At 44.1% G+C, this 18607-nt stretch overlaps 1 protein-coding gene across 1 annotated transcript; it reads right to left on the bottom strand.

The window, feature by feature from the left end:
* Positions 1-6766: 6766 nt before the first annotated feature.
* On the bottom strand, positions 6767-14736 carry LOC126516940 (carboxypeptidase M-like). Its single transcript, XM_072289132.1, has 4 exons — positions 13856-14736; positions 10243-10466; positions 8265-8441; positions 6767-7110 (listed from the first exon to the last, which is right to left on the bottom strand). The coding sequence occupies exons 1-4, from the start codon at positions 14044-14046 to the stop codon at positions 6899-6901; spliced, it is 804 nt and encodes a 267-aa protein (XP_072145233.1). The 5' UTR covers positions 14047-14736; the 3' UTR covers positions 6767-6898.
* Between the last annotated feature and the right edge of the window lie 3871 nt (positions 14737-18607).

The raw sequence follows: 18607 nt of genomic DNA, 5'->3' as shown, positions 1-18607 counted from the left end.
CGCATTGACCGCTACACCCCATCGACAGTACATATGTACATCAAAGCTTCATGCAGCGAATTATCTCTCACGACAAATAACAATTGCGCGTTGGCTGGAGACGCGGTGGCACGACGCGCAGTGTTCGATGGCTTGCGCTACATGAAACCGAAAAACAGGCGGACCCAGATACCTGTCGAGGGGCATTCAGCCTTCCTATTGGCTGAGCAGTCTCGCAGTTTCCCCATTTCTGCAAACGACTTGTGAAATAAGGAATAGTTACCCTCACTGCGAAAACCAGTTCGCCATTCCTTTAGGAAAGCGAATAGCTTTTTTTAATCGTGCGGATATTCGCTTACACTGACGATCATCGTTGGTGGTTTCTGTACATTTCTTTTAATTCAATACAAATTGGGATTCGGCCACAGTGAGCGGAATATCAACCAGCGTCCTCGTACTAAGGTACTTAATCTTCTGCAGGTTGCCACGGCCATACAACTGCCGCGGAGTGTGCCATAATACGTAACTGCTTCCTGAAACCTTGTGACAAAAGTTTATATTACAGATCGATTATTTTAACCTATAGACTTGTTCTGCTGTCGGTCACGCTGTGTATGTTGAGTCTTCCCTGCTTGCCTATGTAGCGACTTCAGTGTCACGTTGAGTACGGTCACTTGTTCCTCAAGCACGATGAAGCCCTCCTCAACCTTCAGCAACCCAGGTGCGGAGACCTGAAACAGGACCGATAAATGAGAGGGAAAGTGAATGAGAACTTCATTGCTTATTTAAGAAGCATTTCTGCAATGACATATATAATCACTGCTACTGATAGAGTTGGGCTATAGGAAAATTGCGCCTTGAAAGAGAACGTTGCCGCATATATATGTGAGCGCTGCACGGCTCCTTATAGGAAACCAAGGCTCCCCTGCTGCCTTTCACACACACACACACACACACACACACACACACACACATATATATATATATATATATATATATATATATATATATATATATATATATATATATATATGAAGTCGCGAGCTTCTATGAGGACGTGGAATCGGCGATGGGTAAAGTCAAAACACATTACATTATACTGATGGGCAACTTCAATGCCAGGGTAGGCAAGAAGCAGGCTGGAGACAAGTCAGTGTGGGAATACGGCATAGGCTCTAGGAATAGCAGGGGATAGTTATTCTAGAATATATAGAATATATATATATATATAATATATAGTTATAGTTTATATAGATAGAAATGAAATAGTCCATTTCATTTCTAGTCTCGGCATTCGGGCTCCTCCACGTCCAGATTCGGTTATCCCGCTTGCGGAGAAGATATTCATTATCCGCATATTATTATGTTCTGCAAACTCTATTTAGTAGAGTTTGCAGAACATAATAATATGCGGGTAATGAATATCTTCTCCGCAAGCGGGATAAACGAATGTGGACGTGGAGGAGCCCGAATGCCGAGACTAGAAATGAAACGGACTTTATGCTCTGCGCTAACCCTGGCATCATACAAGATGTGGACGCGCTCGGCAAGGTGCGCTGCAGTGACCATAGGATGGTAAGAGCTCGTATTAGCTAGACTTGAGGAGGGAATGGAAGAAACTGGTACATAAAAAGCCAATCAAAGAGTTAGCAGTAAGAGGCAAAATTGAGGAATTGGGGATCAAGCTACAGAGCAGGTATTCGGCTTTAACTCAGGAAGAGGACCTTAGTATTGTAGCAATGAACGACAATCGTATGGGCATCATTAAGGGGTGTGCAATAGAAGTCGGCGGGAACTCCGTTAGTCAGGATACCAGTAAGCTATCGCTGAACACGAAAGATCTGGTCAAGAAACGCCAATGTATGAAAGCCTCTAACCCTACAGCTAGAATAGAACTGGCATAACTTTCCAAGTTAATCAACAAGCGTAAGAGAGCTGACAAAAGGAACTATAATATGGAAAGAATTGAACATGCTCTCAGGAACGGAGGAAGCATAAAAGTAGTGAAGAAGAAACTAGGAATAGGCAAGGATGAGATGTATACGTTAAGAGACAAAGTCGGCAATACAATTACTAATATGGATGAGATAGTTCAAGTGGCTAAGGAGTTCTATAGAGATTTATACCGTACCAGTGGCACCCACTACGATAATGAAAGAGGGGATAGTCTAGATGAATTTGAAATCCCACAAGTATGCTGGAAGAAGTAAAGAAAGCCTTGGGAGCTATGCAAAGGGGGAAGGCAGCTGGGGAGGACCAGGTAACAGCAGATTTGTTGAAGGATGGTGCGCAGATTGTTCTAGAAAAACTGGCCACCCTGTATACGCAATTCCTCATGACCTCGAGCGTACCGGAATCTTGGCAGAACGCCAACATAATCCTAATCCATAAGGAAGGGGACGCGAAAGACTTGAAAAATTACAGACCGCTCAGCTTACTGTCCGTTGCGTACAAAGTATTTACTAAGGTAATTGCAAATACAATCAGGAACACCGACTTCCACCAACCAAAGGACCAGGCAGGATTCCGTAAAGGCTAGTCAACATTAGACCATATTCACACTATCAATCAGGTGATAGAGAAATGTGGGGAATGTAACCAACTGTTATATATAGCTTTCATTGATTACGAGAAAGCGTTTGATTCAGTCGAAACATCAGCAGTCATGGAGGCATTACGGAATCAGGGTGTAGACGATCCGTGTGTAAAAATACTGAAAGATATCTATGGCGGCTCCACAGCCACCGTAGTCCTCCAAAAAGAAAGCAACAAAATCTCAATAAAGAAAGGCGTCAGGCAGGTAGATACGATCTCTCCAATGCTATTCACAGCGTGTTTACAGGATGTATTCAGAGACCTGGATTGGGAAGAATTGGGGATAAGAGTTAATGGAGAATACCTTAGTACTTTGCGATTCGCTGGTGATACTGCCTTGCATAGTAACTCAGGGGACCAATTGCAATGCATGCTCACTTACGTGGAGAGTCAAAGCAGAAGGGTGGGTCTAAAAATTTATCTGCAGAAAACTAAAGTAACGTTTAACAGTCTCGGAAGAGAACAGCAGTTTACGATAGGTAGCGAGCAACTGGAAGAGGTAAGGGAATACATCTACTTAAAACAGGTAGTGACCGCGGATCCGGATCATGAGAGTGAAATAATAAGAAGAATAAGAATGAGTTGGAGTGCGGTTGGCAGGGATTCATAGATCATGAAGAGCAGGTTTCCATTATCCCTCAAGAGAAAAGTGTATAACAGCTGTGTCTTACCAGTACTCACATACGGGGCAGAAACGTGGAGGCTTACGAAAAGGGTTCTACTTAAATTGAGGACGACGCAACGAGCCATGGAAGGAAGAATGATGGGTGTAACGTTAAGAAATAAGAAAAAGAACAGATTGGGTGAGTGAACAAACACGAGTTAATGACATATTAGTTGAAATAAAGCAAAAGATGTGATCATGGGCAGGACATGTAATGAGGAGGGAAGTTAACCGATGGTCATTATGGGTTACGGACTGGATTCCAAGGGAAGGGAAGCGTAGCAGGGGGCGGCAGAAAGTTCGGTGGGCGGATGAGATTAAGAAGTTTGCAGGGACAATATGGCCACAATTAGTACATGACCGGGGTAGTTGGAGAAGTATGGGAGAGGCCTTTGCCCTGTAGTAGGCGTAACGAGGTGATGATATATATATATATATATATATATATATATATATATATATATATATATATATATATATATATATTATATATATATATATATATATATATATATATATATATATCTATATATATATATATATATATATATATATATATATATATATATATATATATTGTGTGTTTCTCTCTGCGTGTGGGCACCAGTGTCTTGTTCAAGTAGTAAATGGTGTGGAAAATTGTGTAATCCGTGAGGAACAAAGGAAAGTAACATAAAGTTTGCGCAGTGAAAGAAAACGAGCAGCATCCATCAACTTCAAATTAGTGTGGTACGAAAGAATTTCCCGGTAAGGATCACGATGTGCAAAATCGAATATGCACATGCCATGGGGTTAGGATTACACGCAGGTTTTGTGTCATTCGGCTTCGAAGGTGTATTAGAACATCCAGAAGATACGCTAGAAATACGGAGGTAAAACGAAATGTTTCCACTTCATTTCTTATTTTGTTTAAATCGATAGTGTTAAAGTTGTTTCAAGACTAAAGAAAAGTTACCGATGTGTTCTATTGAAAGAGCGCACCTCAAGTGTGTAGCGGCCGGGCCGCAGTATCCTCCAGTATTCCCCTCTCGCCGATGTCTTGAAGTTAATTCTGCGGTTAGAGATCCGCAGAGACGCGTTGGCGACGGGAATGCCCTGGTCATCCTGGATGATGCCCCGTACTCCTGTTGAGTCAAATGAAAATATTAAAGCGCGGTGACCAAATAATAATTGAGATGGTCAACGTCACTAACGTTGTTACATGGACACAAGATTCAAGATGCACAAGCAATATCGTTGCACAAGTAGGACTTACTGTTAGGCTGTTTGGTGTGACTTTCTTACCAGGTATATGGTAGTACCTGCCATGGTTGGTTAGTGGTTATGGCGTTAGGCTGCTAAGCACCAGGTCACGGGATCGAATCCCGGCGATTGCGCCCGTATTTTGTATGGGGGCCAAATGCGAAAGTACCCGTGTACTTAGATTTAGGTGCACGCCAAAGAACACCAGGTGGTCCAAATTTCCGGAGTCCCCTACTACGGCATGCCTCATAATTATAAAGTTGTTTTGGCACGTAAAACCCCATAATTGAATTATTTTAATATGGTAGCACAAAATACGAGTGCATGCAACGTCCAGTAACACAGAACTGCGTTTGTCCTTCTCTGCTTTTTGTCTGTTTCCGTCACAGTTCTTGCGCTACCATATATTAGCAGCTATAATTAAGTTAAACTGTGGGGTTTAACGTCGCATAACAACAGGACGGCATAGTATAGGGCTTCAAGTTGCGTCCCAACCTGGGATTTATTACCGTGCACCCAAATGCTCTCGTATTCCCGTAGCCGCAATGTTGACCGTAGCCGCCAAATGCAGTATAGCCACTGAGAGACGGCGACGCGTTCCTAGTTAAATAGTGTCATTTCCCTCCTTCTTGAGTCGTGATGAGAAGTATGTCGCCAGGAACGCAATGAATCTTGTAGTTATATAGGCGCGGTTAAATGGCATTGGTATAATAAAATTACGCCGTTATGCGGCCACATGCCAAGCTTTTTGTCCATAAACCCAGTAAATATTTTGAGACTTGAAAGAATTACGTCGCAGAAGTAAATCAAGTGCTGATATTATATAACGAATGAGCTATAACTAATTATTCAATAAAGATTACATTTGAGAAGAGAAGTAGACGTCCACGAGCTGAATTCGGAAGTATTTTCGTTCGTAAGTGCTTTTTGCTGGTGCCTGACTGCCTTCACCGATAAGTTGTCTAGTATTATGATTGGCTTGTATCTGCTCTTAGAAAACAGCTTTAGTGCAGGAGCGCTTTTGCGAATACCCGCTCGTATGTAAATAGCTTGCACGATGTGAAAAGCTGTGCGCCATACATTAGTAACTCATTAATGCGTTTAAGTTATATATATTTTTAATTGCTATGTGAAAAAAGTAGCCGGCGCCAACTAAAGGCGTCATCTCCTTAGTACCAAGTAATAATAATAATAATAATAATAGTAATAATAATAATAATAATAATAATAATAATAATAATAATAATAATAATAATAATCTCTCCACGTTTCGATAGCCTACGTAGCTGTGTTCGGTGCCACATAGGAATTATCGTAAAAAAGTCACTGGTGTGCTGCTTACCGTTTATGTCTACGAATGAAATATTTTAATGCAGGTATGAATTTGAGATCTGAGTTAATATGAGAGCAGGTCTAGAAATATAGTGTCTGCCTTAACAATGGATAAATCATAAACCCTTGGGAGAAAGTAGATTGCCTGGGCAATAGGGGGGGGGGGGAGGTGTTCGGTATCTTTCATGTAACTTCTGCCGTTCCTTTTCCTTATTTCCCGAACGTTCCTAATTTCTACGGAGACAAAAAGAAAAAAAAAGGTAGATGCAGTTTACTGCCCTTTCTTTATTAACTTATACATTGAGCTTGTTTTTATTACGCCGGAGTTCCTTCTTGATGCTTATGCTGTAGTACCCTTCACATAAAACATACAGAGATTGCAAGTAGGCTTTATAGGTGGGTGGGGAAGGGGTTGGAGCAGGGAACTCCTACTGTTTAACGGCACGTCAGAGCCAACGCTTTTTATCTAAAAACGTTGGTCACGCCAGCTTATATTGCCACTCTAACCAGCATTTTCGATTACCTGTGGTAACCGATCGCTTTCGGTCAGCGCTACTCTATGCCGGAACAAGTAAACTTAGACTGAATTTTGGAAAACGTCGCAATGATTTCGCTTGCAATGCCCTTGGTTTATCTGATCAGAAGAGGGGTTCACTTTTCTTCGCGTTCATGCTCAAGAGCGTCAATAAATATCATTATATTGCGCTAAAGATGCATTTTTATAACACCTACAAAGCACCTGTATGCAGCCTACCTCAAGGAAAATATATATATATATATATATATATATATATATATATATATATATATATATATATATATATATATATATATATATATATATATATATATATATATATATATATGCAGTCCCCGTTGTCAGCAGTTGGCGGCTGGCGCCTACTCTCTTTTTGATAAGGTGTTCCCACATGTCTGTGCTCTATTATGTTTTTCTTTTTTCTCTGTCCTTAATCTTTCATGTCTATCTCGATTCCTTTAGTAGCGTACTTGCTCAAGGCTTCTCCGGCCGAGTTTATCGAATTTCTCTTATCCGCGCTTTCTCTCTCTCTCTCTCATTGTCACTCCCTAGCAAGGGCCATACGAGCACCAAAAATAGAAGTAGCAGATAAAATAGAGTAACTCGCCTTTGTGAACTTCATCCAAGTAAGCCAGCAGGGATAGCCTGTTCTCCTGCCAGAAGCGGGCGAGTTCACGACGGTGTGGGAATTTGCAGCAGGACACCTCCAGCGTAGCATCCATGCAGCCTTCATATATGTAGTTGTAGTCCCCCATGCCGCCTGGGTGACATCAACCATAGTTTTTGTTTTATTAACACGTGACCACTATTACAACTCTGCGTCAAAAGATGTCGCTGCCAGTATTATAACTGCCGTGCCGGTCTCAGGTTACATGCTACTCCGCAAACGGTAATACGTATACGCCATAGCTAAAGCTCTCGGTTTGTAGGTATGAGCAAAAACATGGCATAGCCGCACAGATCTGCCAACTGGTCTAAAAATGCAAATATATACTGTGTGTCCCAGCTAACGTTAGCCAAGATGTTCAACGAAAAGGAAGAGATGAAAAAGACGGTGCATGCCAATTTTAAACCAATTAAACCTACCGTGTTCACTCCACAAAGCTGTGACGACAGAACACCGCCGGTTTCAGGATCGTATCTTGCATCATAATATTTAAATCTATTTTTTTTTTCGGTTGAACCGATTGGATAACGTTAGCTGGGACGGCCTATTTATATATAAACGGTGAATCACAATTTTTCCCTCTTAGTGCCACTTACCACTTATCCAAAATAACTGCTAAGGTGATAGCAATCTCTCGCATCGTGTTGTGTTCCTCACGTATTTGTCTGCTTCACGTTCAGTCTATGATGTCGATCCTTTGCAGGTGGCTCGCAATCTTGTGATTAAAATTAGTTTGATTGCGCATGATCGCATATCGATGAACATGCATCACGGCCATTCCATGGCTTGGCTTGTGACGGTTGGTATATTTGTGATGGTTGCGATATTAATAAAATTAACATTCGCCTCGGAGAGGCGTCTTAAAACTTGCAGTGCCCCTTCGGCAACTATATTCGCCTCTCTCCCTTTATCCATTCTTCATCCGTATCCCACAACTCTTGCTTCTTCGTTAAAAGCAGGAAACAAGAATAGCAAACACAACTCGAAAGTCTGAACATTAAACAGTGCACAGGTGAGCCAGATTGGTTATAGTCGTGTGCTGTCGCAGCCCTCAGCCACCCCGTCCCGCAGAAACACGTGCACTGTGCGTGCGTAGGTATAACCAAAGTGCACACGGCGCCTTCTCTGCATCAGCACTCGTCCTGCTGCTTCGTGTAGTCTCTCCCGCCGTAAGGCAGTGCTTACTGAGCACCGACTAGCCCCAACGCAAGTGTCGGTGCGCTCTGCCTCCTGTGCACCCCGCGTACCTGAGAAGGCGTACCAGGCGGCACCGTTCGTTGTGCCATTGGGAACGACTGACCGGCCGTGTGGGGAACACGCTATGCCTAGGTGCATGTTGGCGTGGTTGAATGAGTAGACGGCGGAGATGTGCCGGAACACGTCGTCGTCGGGCGTCAGAGATGGCTGGCGATCCTCTTGAAAGCCTGAGAGAGAGAGAGAGAGAGAGACGTTACGGTGCTGGCAAGTGATTAGGGGTACAGCATTGTGTAGTTGCAGAACAGAAAAATGCGGTTCAATCGTGCGTGTAGTATTTCGGCCTGAATGTGACCTCGTATGGTTTGTAATGCATTTGTTGAACCGTCGGTGCAACTAACCGCGCTTGTGAACACGGCGAGCTGTTCGTTCACGTTGCTGACCGTACAGCTGCAGATTAAGCTCCCAAATCTTGATCTGGTCTCACCTGAACACAGATGATTTGAACATGCAAGCGTGCGACTCGGGACAAGTACCCGTGCAGGCCGTATAATGAGGCCTCAAAGGAACGAACTAACGGAGCTCGCTGACCCCTATAAGTTGGGGCCGCCGTGAAGCAATTTCCAATAAGTGTTGTCACGCATATGTGGCGGCGCCTCGGTTACTGCTAATATAGGGGGTAGAGTTCAAGGTCGTGGGTTAGATCCGTGGCCCCGGAGTCCGCGTATCTGGGCGGGCGAAATGCGAAAGCACTCGCGTACTTAGATTTATGTGGTCGAAATAGAGGAGGGCGGAAACAGTTCTCCGTTTATACCGATCCTCAACTTTGTGCTGCAGAATGCATCCTACGCAAGCAGCTTGATGCTGCTGTTTGCGACCTGCGTGGACGCCATGAATAATTATGGAAAGAAGGAGTGTGCTGTAAGTGAGAGCTGAGAAAGTGAGTGACCTTGGTATTTTCATGAAGTCTCCCGATTTTATCACTCATATTGGTTCAAAAGGACTGCGACACTAATTTACTAGTTATGAATTGCGGTATACAGAATACAGAAACAGACAATATAAGCACTGTGGCTGCAACTGACGTTAAGTGACCAACAAGATGGAACTAGTAGTGTAAAAACCATAAAAGTACGGGCAGCAAACCTATACAGCACAGTTCGTTCCACTCATCATGTGAGTGTAATAACTAAAATTTATTTATTGAGTGGTGGGCACGGTAGCGTGACACGCTTATCCAGTTCATGTACATTTTATGCAATATTCAAAAAAGAAGCCAGTGAGCTTTGTTGCGATTTCTAATTATTAAAACAAATGTAGCGTCAAAATTTGGGTGCATTATACCAACAGTGATCATAGGTCAGCCGACCTTGCCCTGTCACAACATTTACATGGACGGGATGGTTTTTCAGCGTTTCTTTGAATGCACTAACTTTGTGTAGTAAAGTAATGTTATGCTGTATTTCTATCTCTTTACCATAATAAATTCTTTTGTTCGAAGAACTTGAACTTAAGTGAATATTGTGCCAGAACCGCAGCGCTGGTAGGTCAGTGTGAGGCTATACGAATTAAAGTATGCTTTTGTATGTTTTTGTCGTTCTGGCGCAGAAAAAATTCTCAAAAACTCCGAAACTTAGCATTTAGTTGCTTTGGAATCCAATGTACTCCTTTACCCACGAACAATTAACTACATCAGAGTGGACGCTGTTAAAATCATTGCCGTTAATGCGAGCAAGTCCGTCATTTCAAGGCAGCGTTGCTACCCGTCTTAGTTGTTTTTTTAATCTTCTCTTGCATCTCTTACCTTTTTTATCCCCTTAAGACCGGCCGTTTCAGTCTTGAAGGTTGCGTAATTTACCAATCAAACTTAGCCTAATATTCATCGGTCAGTGTGCGGGTAATACTTTTTACTACTGTCCTCACGTCTACAATACGTATTCGAAGAGGCAGTGACGCAGCCCTCATCGCCACATGATGTCGCACCCATCTTAGTAGCCGAAGCGTGCTTGTGAATAGCACATCAAGTGGCGCTTGTAAATGCACCGCGCGTGCTATACCTACCCTGCATAAGGGGATTGGCGTAGTCGAAAGGGTAGTTTACAACCAGCGAGCCACCGTGAAGGTTGGCGGCGAGCACGAAGGGGATCTCGCGCGACCACCGACGAACTGCCGCCGTCTCGGGCTGCTCTTCCTCCAGCTGCGTGTTGTAGCGGGTCGGAAAGTTCCGGTTCAGGTCCACGTCCCGAGCGTTGTGCCTGCGAATGCGTACAAACACAGTCAGGTTGACTCAGGCATGTTCAGTGTTACGCTAGCGTCACTTGTTCCGTCTTCCTCCGGTCCTGCAGCTGAGCGCTGTTTTCTTTTTTTTTCATGACAGCAACATTGCGCCTTCACAAGCTCTATACCCCGGCATACCTGCATGAACATTTATGACAGAGACCCAGACATTCCATGGCCAAATTTCTTTCGCGCTAAGAGATCCCCCTTATAAAGTGAAACGTGTTTATTGCAGAACACATCAGAAGGTTGCAGTGTCATTTATTCCACGCAATATAAGTTAATGAAATATTCTACTCTCATAAGTAACCACTAATCCGGACGTCACAAGACTACAAGAACTAATGCATACGTTGAACGAAACGTTATAATACAACCTTTCACATAATGCTTTTTCAAAGTTTCGCTTCGCGTTTTGCCATCGCATGCATAATTGTGTTCTTACTTAGAATTATTTCCCTGTTTCTTGTTCGGCATTTCTTGGCATTATTGCACGTTTTACGTTGATTCTGTTACAGAGTATTGGTTGTAGGTTTCCCATGCCACAGTATATCCCAAGCAGCATATTTTTATATTGCGATACAAATTACATATGGACACTCCAGGGAATTTTCGCCAATTTTCGCCACTCCAGGCAAATTTTTGCCATTTCGAGCAAGCGCGATAAGGTCCTACGTGTCACCCCGCACGCCGTATGCTGTGCATCGCGGGCAAGGCGATCGTGGGGCAGGTGACTAGCCCAGCCGTGCGCAGCCCTAACGTGGAGGCACTCTCCGATGGGTGTTCAGGATTGGCCAATCCGCGACGGCTGGCGGCGGGCATATACGCTGGACCTGCGCGCGCGTAGTGCTGTGGGTCTCGTGTAATCTCCTTTTTTTCCGGGAGACGTTGATGGCCGAGGCACCAGTGGCAATTGCTCGCCTCCGTTCGCGCTTTTCGTCGCGCCAGTGTTGTGACAGCGAGTGTTCGCGCTCGTCGAGTAGGATCTGTTCATGTTTGCCCGTGAGTGCGTCAAACCATGCTTGCTAATTTAATTAGTGAGCGAATGTTTACTGCAAATTACGTTACCGATAAAGATATGAACCTTGCTTGGCGCAGTTGTCTAATACTTTGCTATCGCTATACAATGCTTGGCCTTTCGATGAAAACTGCGGTATTGTTTCTTTCTTTTTTTTTTTTTTACTCTTCGGTGTATATAGTGCGCAAATGTACCTTGAAGTTTTACCTCATTGTTGGTTGTCTTTAGCTACTCCGGACACTTCGTAATAAATATTTTCATGTATGCGTTTGTTATGCTATACTATTTAGCTTAATGCTAATAATTGTGTAATTGTGTATTTTATGTGGTAAATTATACGACGGTTCCCCCAAATCTTCCAATTTAATTCCCTTTTCTGAGCGGTACAATGCGTATTTTTGACTAACTAACTAAATAAATGAGCGTAAAAATAAATATCGTGTTAAGAAACACGTGAGCTTATAATTTCGCGTGGGCGTCAAGGCGTTGGGTATTGTAGTGGTTGCAGTTCTGTCTACAATGTGAAACTGTACAGCACTAATCAAAAGAGAAGGCACCCGCTGGGTATACTGCGGAGCTGCAGGAGACCAAAGTTGGGGGACGTTATCGGCCAGGCGAATAAAAGAGTGTCATTAGAGCAGAAAATAACGCAAGCACTATTTACTATTTACTTCTCGCAGAGTTAGTTGCAAAAACACTCACTTCGGCACGCAAACAGCCTCGCATATAATTCTTAAAACCTCCCCGCCGGAAAGAGAGAGAGGGAAAATATTTAATGGCAGAAAGGTGGAGAGGTCGGCCTGAGTGAAATGCCTCTAGCCTGCTACTCCACGCTGGGGAAGGGGTTTGTGGATTAACACAGATAGGATGTGAAGAGAAAGGAAGGTGGTGGTATGGTGGATATGATGAGGGCTGCACAGCACAATGTTTCTGTGTAATGCATACGTGTACACTTCACAGCACAGCCATCTTCGCGGGCAGAGGTATAAGTTACTGCAATGTAGCGAAGAGACTGTCTATAGCGTTCATAATTTTTGCCGCTGTTAGCGCCACTGGCGTATTTAAACCGGACAGTAGCAGCTGCAGGGAGGCGATTATTTGTCGCAGCATTGCTTTGATGACAGAGTCCGATGGCGATATCTGAGTGCACTGTCCTTGCTCGCGCTGACAGTCTGAGGTCCGTGAGCGCTGCGGTAAGCGTGGCCATACATTCGGTTCCGGGCTTGCGCGGCTCGTTCGAAGCAATGGTTTATCTATCGATGCCGATTCAATTACCTTCTGCTGGACCTGCGGAATTGGAGCCAGGAAGCTCTCGGCTGTAGGTCCCCGCCGGAAAAACATGCTCGCTATCATTATGTTCTTGTTTCTTTTGCCACTCAAGCGTTCTAATGGCTGCGTTAATACACGCCATGCTTCAGATTCAGACACGCGCTGGTATATATTATTCCGTACTTAAATTAAGAAAAGTAAAAGATCGAGAATTTTTTTTCTTTACCTTCGCACGATTGGGAGCCGGAGGGGGAGGGGGCTAATAACGCGAAAACAATGCAAAGGCACTTTCAATAGTACAAGGAGTAATAATGGCGGAGAAAAAGTCGTACGCTGTGTACGGCTGCTTTATTGTCATGTCACCAGCAATGATATTTAATTTACATGTTAAGTGAAAGCATCCATAGCACAATAGTTTGGAGTCACCTGTGGGCAAATTTGCTTTTCGTTAACGCAGCTAATGCCGTGAAATTTGAACAGGAGACCGATCAGAAAAATGACACAGCTCGCGAAGCTAACGCCACAGGAAAGCATTGTTTATCCCCGCGAAAGCGTTTTATGCTCATGCCCTTACGTTAAATATTTTACTCTCCTAGTACGCGGTCGTCCAGTGTTGAATTGCGCTTTGTACCAAGTTACTTATATATGTATGCAATAAAACGGACTAAATACTTGAAAGTCTCCTGTAGTAGATACCACAATTATGTCCTATCACCTTGGCAACTTGAACAGGCGGACACTGAAACTTTTAAAACTAATAGCAGAGTGATGTTGATTATTTAAGAATATTTCACTATTTAACTTTGTAGATAATCAAATTAGTGCGCGTGTAAGAATTGCGGAACTAAAGCCGAGCAGTAATGAAGCAATATTTATTTGCCAGAAATGCAGTACTCAGAACTAGATACACGAAATATGCCTTCAAAATCTATGGCGAAATGTGTTGATGTTCCAGTTAACGCTTATCGACACGCCATTTTGCAGAGTGCTGCTATCTGAATGCACACGGTGGGCTAGAGTCGGTAATTAGTGATTGGAGGCCATGAAGAAACTCAGATGCTGCTCATTCATGACACGTACCGTCCTCGCGTGCCCCAGCAGCTGCCCCCCTGGGCGACCTCGTATCCGTCGGGGTTCATGCTGGGCATGATATGAATACGCGTGCTGTCCACCAGGTTGCGCACGTACGGGTCCACGTTGTACTGAGTCAGCAGGTGCGAGATCAGGTACACCATCAGCTGGCGGCCCACCGTCTGCGCGATCGGGTGCATATTAAAGCAGCTGCGCTTGTCAGTGCCGTAGGTGCAAACTGCCTCATCGATGGGAGCTTAAAGCTCTATCGGGTTGCTGAGACATGCTCGCATAATCTGTGGCTATTTGCAGGTACGACTGCTTTCTGACAGGTCCGTTTCAAGAAGAGCTGAATAATTGCTGGCTACAGAGAGAGAGAGAGAGAGAGAAAGGGAAACGAAGTAGAAAACGTAGGGAGGTTAACCAATAACGTGGCCGATTGGCTACCCTACACTTGGGAATGAGGAAAGGGAATGAAAAGAAAAAGAGGAAAGAAAAAAAATAATAAAAAGTGGGTCATTGCAAGCTCATTCGCAGAGGCATGTCCGCTATCACAAGCGCTAGTACAGTCAAGTAGCTTTCAGAAAGTGCAGAAGAGCTTTTGTGGCCTTTTACATTCAAGAATGCGTAAGCAATGGTCTCAGGATCTTTTCCGCTTAGAGCACTCTATTATCTAATAGGCTGAGTCTAGCTTGTAGAGCACGTCGTTGAGCGTCAAAGGGCGGACAGTGACAAAGAAAACGATCTATAGTCTCGTCGCACCCGTATAAATTGCATGTCGCACTGCTGGCAGGGGATAAATACACTAGTTAGCTGCTCAAGCACAGTGTCATCATTTCTCGCGTGGAATAGTACTTGTGTAGGTTGTTGCATCTAGGAGGCTGTAACGTCATGTTGTCAAGTGATGCCTTTTGCAAGAGTGCCATACAACGCTGTATGTTGTGTAAAGCAGATGTGATCATTCCAGAAAGCAGTATAAATAACTTGACAGTGATTGACGTACATGAAGGGGCGACATTTCAGTGAATGTAAGAGTATTCGGGTTTAGTATGGGCCAGCACTTCGCAAGAAAAATGCAGTGTGTCCAGGGCCATTTGCGGACTTTATTTTACTCTTTTTAGCCAACTCTGTTCTAGACTGACGGAAAGTATGTGGTTGGTTGTCTTCTTACAACGTTGTTATTATTACTGCTGTTATGTGAAAAATGGTAGCGGTCCCCATGAGAAGTGACTAAGTCTGTGTCATTTTAATTTCCATTAAAAAGAGCAGGTGTGGTTTGCAAGAAGACTCCAGATGCAAACAAAGACCAAGTTATTTTAAATTCTGGGTTTCAAGGTGCCATATTCGTGATTTGGTTAGAAGGGATGTCCATGGTGGCGGACCACCTACTAATCATCACAGCCTGGGGTTACTTAACGTGCACATAAATTTATGTAGACGAGAGTCCTTGCATTTTATCCCTTTCGAAATGTGGACGCTGCGGCCGGGATGGAACCAGCGACCTGAGGAGGGCGCAGTAGCCACTGCGGTAACTGCGGCAGGTTGCGAATGAAGACCATGGCTGTGCCTTGAAGCCAAGTCGAGACTAAATAGAGTAGAGAAAAGTAGACAAGAGTGCTGACAGAAATATTGAAATCGACTGCCTGCACTTGACTTCAATGTAGTTTGGATTGCGTCTTCGATGTCCCCATAAAAAAGCGCATGCTTTTCTATATGCGAAGCTCACTGCTTTGCGGTTGCAGGTGGTCTGCTTGCTCGGCTCTCTGCCGTAACGTCAGAGGTCGGGCTAGTTGGTTCTACTTTTGGGACTGGGACAACATTGATGGCCGCTACTGACGCATCAGGCTGGTTATTCTGCTTGCCTTCATTCGAAGTCATGCTGTTACATTTGGATCAGACGTGCTGCAGGCCTAAATTAGCTGCGGCAGTGTCTGGTATATCAAAAGGTATTCTTGGACCAGTTGGCTTATCACGGCTGCACTGGACAAGAGAACGCGATGGACAAGGAAGGAGATCGAGATTATCACAAGCTGTCTTAACCACTACAAACGACAGGAGTTGGCTGCTTGAGTCTCCAGTAGTTATCAGTCGTCTACAGAAAAACATTAGGTTCGTTGCTTGCATATTGTCCTGGCCTGTATTAAGCTTGCACAGAGCGTTGCGCTGATGAGACACAAAGTATGCTTGGCCACTCGTTGCTTATTGTATTTTCAAGACTCTTGTACATAAGCTTGACCGACGTTTCAGTACACTATTATGAAGACAGACACGCAGAGAAGTTTCAGTTGTCTCGCAATTATTTTGTGTTGTTTTTTGTCGTTTATTTGCTATAGCGATAAGTGATCAGAGAAATCAGCCTTCGTGGCAGTGCTAGAGCAACCGCTAAAACTTCTTTGTTCATATTTTGCTCGTGCTTTGTTTGCTACACAATTAACAAAACGTCGCAGTTTTTCCCAACAGGCGAAGCATCAATTGCTATAGCAAATTAGTATACAGTTATAATAATAAGGATAGTAGTATTATCTGCTCTATAAACTTGTAAAGATTTGCTTACTGACTAAATTAACAAGCATGGTGCCACGTACCCACAAGCAAACATGAACGCCTCTCCCTTGATGACTTCGCATACCCGCTGTCAAAATGCTGGAGTGAGAAAGCGTGGCAATAGCAGCGAGCGAATTGACATTCGTGCTGCCTCTCGCTTGAATGCGAACTAAGCAACGAAAACTAAGCGCATACGTAGCTATCAGAAATCGGCGCACTCTGTCCTCATCGCAGATCGCTTTCTAGATAGGGGGCCCGCGCGGCCGCGCCATACGCAGGCGCCGCCGGAGTAGAACCCCCCTCCTTCCCCTTCCCGCGGCACCTTGCGCGTGACGGAAGATGGCGTGCTTCCTCCCCGCTTTCCTTCTTTTCGCGCGCGAGATTGAGCCACCATCGTCTGTTCACCCGCGTACGCTTGCGCTCACACATACAGCATAGGGCGCGCGGCGTCGATGTTGTAGCCGTTGTATTTACACTGAACATCACGGCGACGACGATGGCAGAAATGCGCCTAGATTGTGGATATACTGACCATCGAAGTAATATAAAATAAAGACAATGCATGTAACACGAATGTCGATGGACACGCGAGACGAGTTCTTCATGAGCGAGCTGACCAGACTTTTCCTATAGAAACAATGAGGTGACAAGGATAGCAAATTAAGCTTTGCTGCTAGTTCCTGCAGCCATTGACGAAATTTCTAATGGCACATTTAGGCTTAACATCCTCCTCACTACCTGCTCCTAGCAGAAATGAAGTTCCTCTCTCAACGCGGTTAGTTTACTTCACACCAAAGTAGACATTATTTTACAGTAACAAGTTTTCATCTAATACAATGAACGTTAAAGTTCGATCTAGATGAGAGTAATAAGCTTAGTATTATTTGAAAAGAAAAAGACAGCGTAATTCTGGTAAGAAATAACGGATAGTTTCTTACAACCAAATGCTGCTGACAGACAACGAATCAAAGAAAGCATAGGGGAAACAGTTTTTTTAATAAAATGTAGTCACTGAGCTCGTGCTGGTGGGCGAGTTGGTCATGCATGATTACAAAGAAGGCGCCATATAGAACAACAGACGAAGGAAGGAGTCCCGTGTCTCCTTCCTTGGTCTGTTGTTTTATTTGGCGCCTTCTTTGTAATCACAAAATGTAGGGTAAGGAAGAGAGAAATGGAGTAGGCTCGCCATAGGCGGGAAACGAATGCACACTTTTCACGTTACGCTCGCGATGCTCCCTCAGTTGGGCTACTGACGCGGCCATCCTCCCGTTCACTTTCTTGAATTATTGTGCAGGTAGATGTACCAGGTCTGTGCTAAATGTTTGTGCAGTACGTTTAGATACAATTTATTTCACGAGCTTTAATATACGTCAATGGGGGCACTCTCATAATACCCTCCATTAGACATAATACGCGCGTTCCGCCTCTTCTCCCATTGCGGCAGTCACTCTTTCTCTCCTGTTGAGCGCTTCAGTGGCGATGACGTTTCTTTTCTTTCCGTCGCATTCCCGAAATGCCACCTCCGAAACATCAGTTTGCATTTGTAGAAAAAAGAATCGCAACAGATAGATGCCAACCTGACAAGAAGTACATCAGACAGCGAGGCTATATAATAGGGTTTTCACACCCGTCGGAAGTACTAGGCATCTGTTTGGTGGCTCAAGGACTCTCTAGAATGCAGCAGCCGTTGCGAGAGAAATAAAGATTGCTGATTACTTTATAACAGAAAAGATGCACGATATGTATTTTCTGTTTGAATTATACAGGCAACTTGTAATTTCTAAGCATTAATCCGTACGTTGGACAGAAAGTCTGGGGACCATGACAGGAGCGTTCCGTAGCATTTATATTTGATGTTGGCACGTCGTCGCTTCCCACCGCAAAAAAAAAAAAAAGAAACTTTCTTGACTACGCTCAACAACTCCTCTACATGTAAATAAATCATGAGCTATCCCACTCTGTGAAGGTGGATAACCAGCGAACCTGTTTAGCATACGATATAGAGGTGATGCAGAATTTTGAACATAGGTAGCACTCATTTACCGTGATTTTATATACATTCGCGTAGACGACGGAAGCGCCGCCCCGAGGAGCCGGAGGAAGCTAGACACATGTGACGTTTCGGCGGCACTGCCGCCACGGGAGAGCGGAAGGAAAGGAAAGGAGATATGCAAGCGTTTCGAACATCGACAGAGAGAAGGCAGTGCGAACGTAGAC

The sequence above is a fragment of the Dermacentor andersoni genome, chromosome 1 (genome assembly GCF_023375885.2).
Source record: "Dermacentor andersoni chromosome 1, qqDerAnde1_hic_scaffold, whole genome shotgun sequence".
Classification (NCBI taxonomy): Eukaryota; Metazoa; Arthropoda; class Arachnida; order Ixodida; family Ixodidae; genus Dermacentor; species Dermacentor andersoni.
The sequence above is the reverse complement of the archived record's forward strand: the minus strand, read 5'-3'. Positions and strand labels throughout refer to the sequence as shown.

Coding starts and splice junctions, on each gene's coding strand:
- LOC126516940 (XM_072289132.1), bottom strand. CDS start 14,046: ATGCACCCGATCGCGCAGACGGTGGGCCGCCAGCTGATGGTGTACCTG. Junction 8,442..10,242: donor CACGCGCGGTGCATTTACAA/GCGCCACTTGAT, acceptor TCTCTCTCTCAG/GCTTTCAAGAGGATCGCCAG. Junction 7,111..8,264: donor CGCCTGGTACGCCTTCTCAG/GTACGCGGGGTG, acceptor GATGTCACCCAG/GCGGCATGGGGGACTACAAC.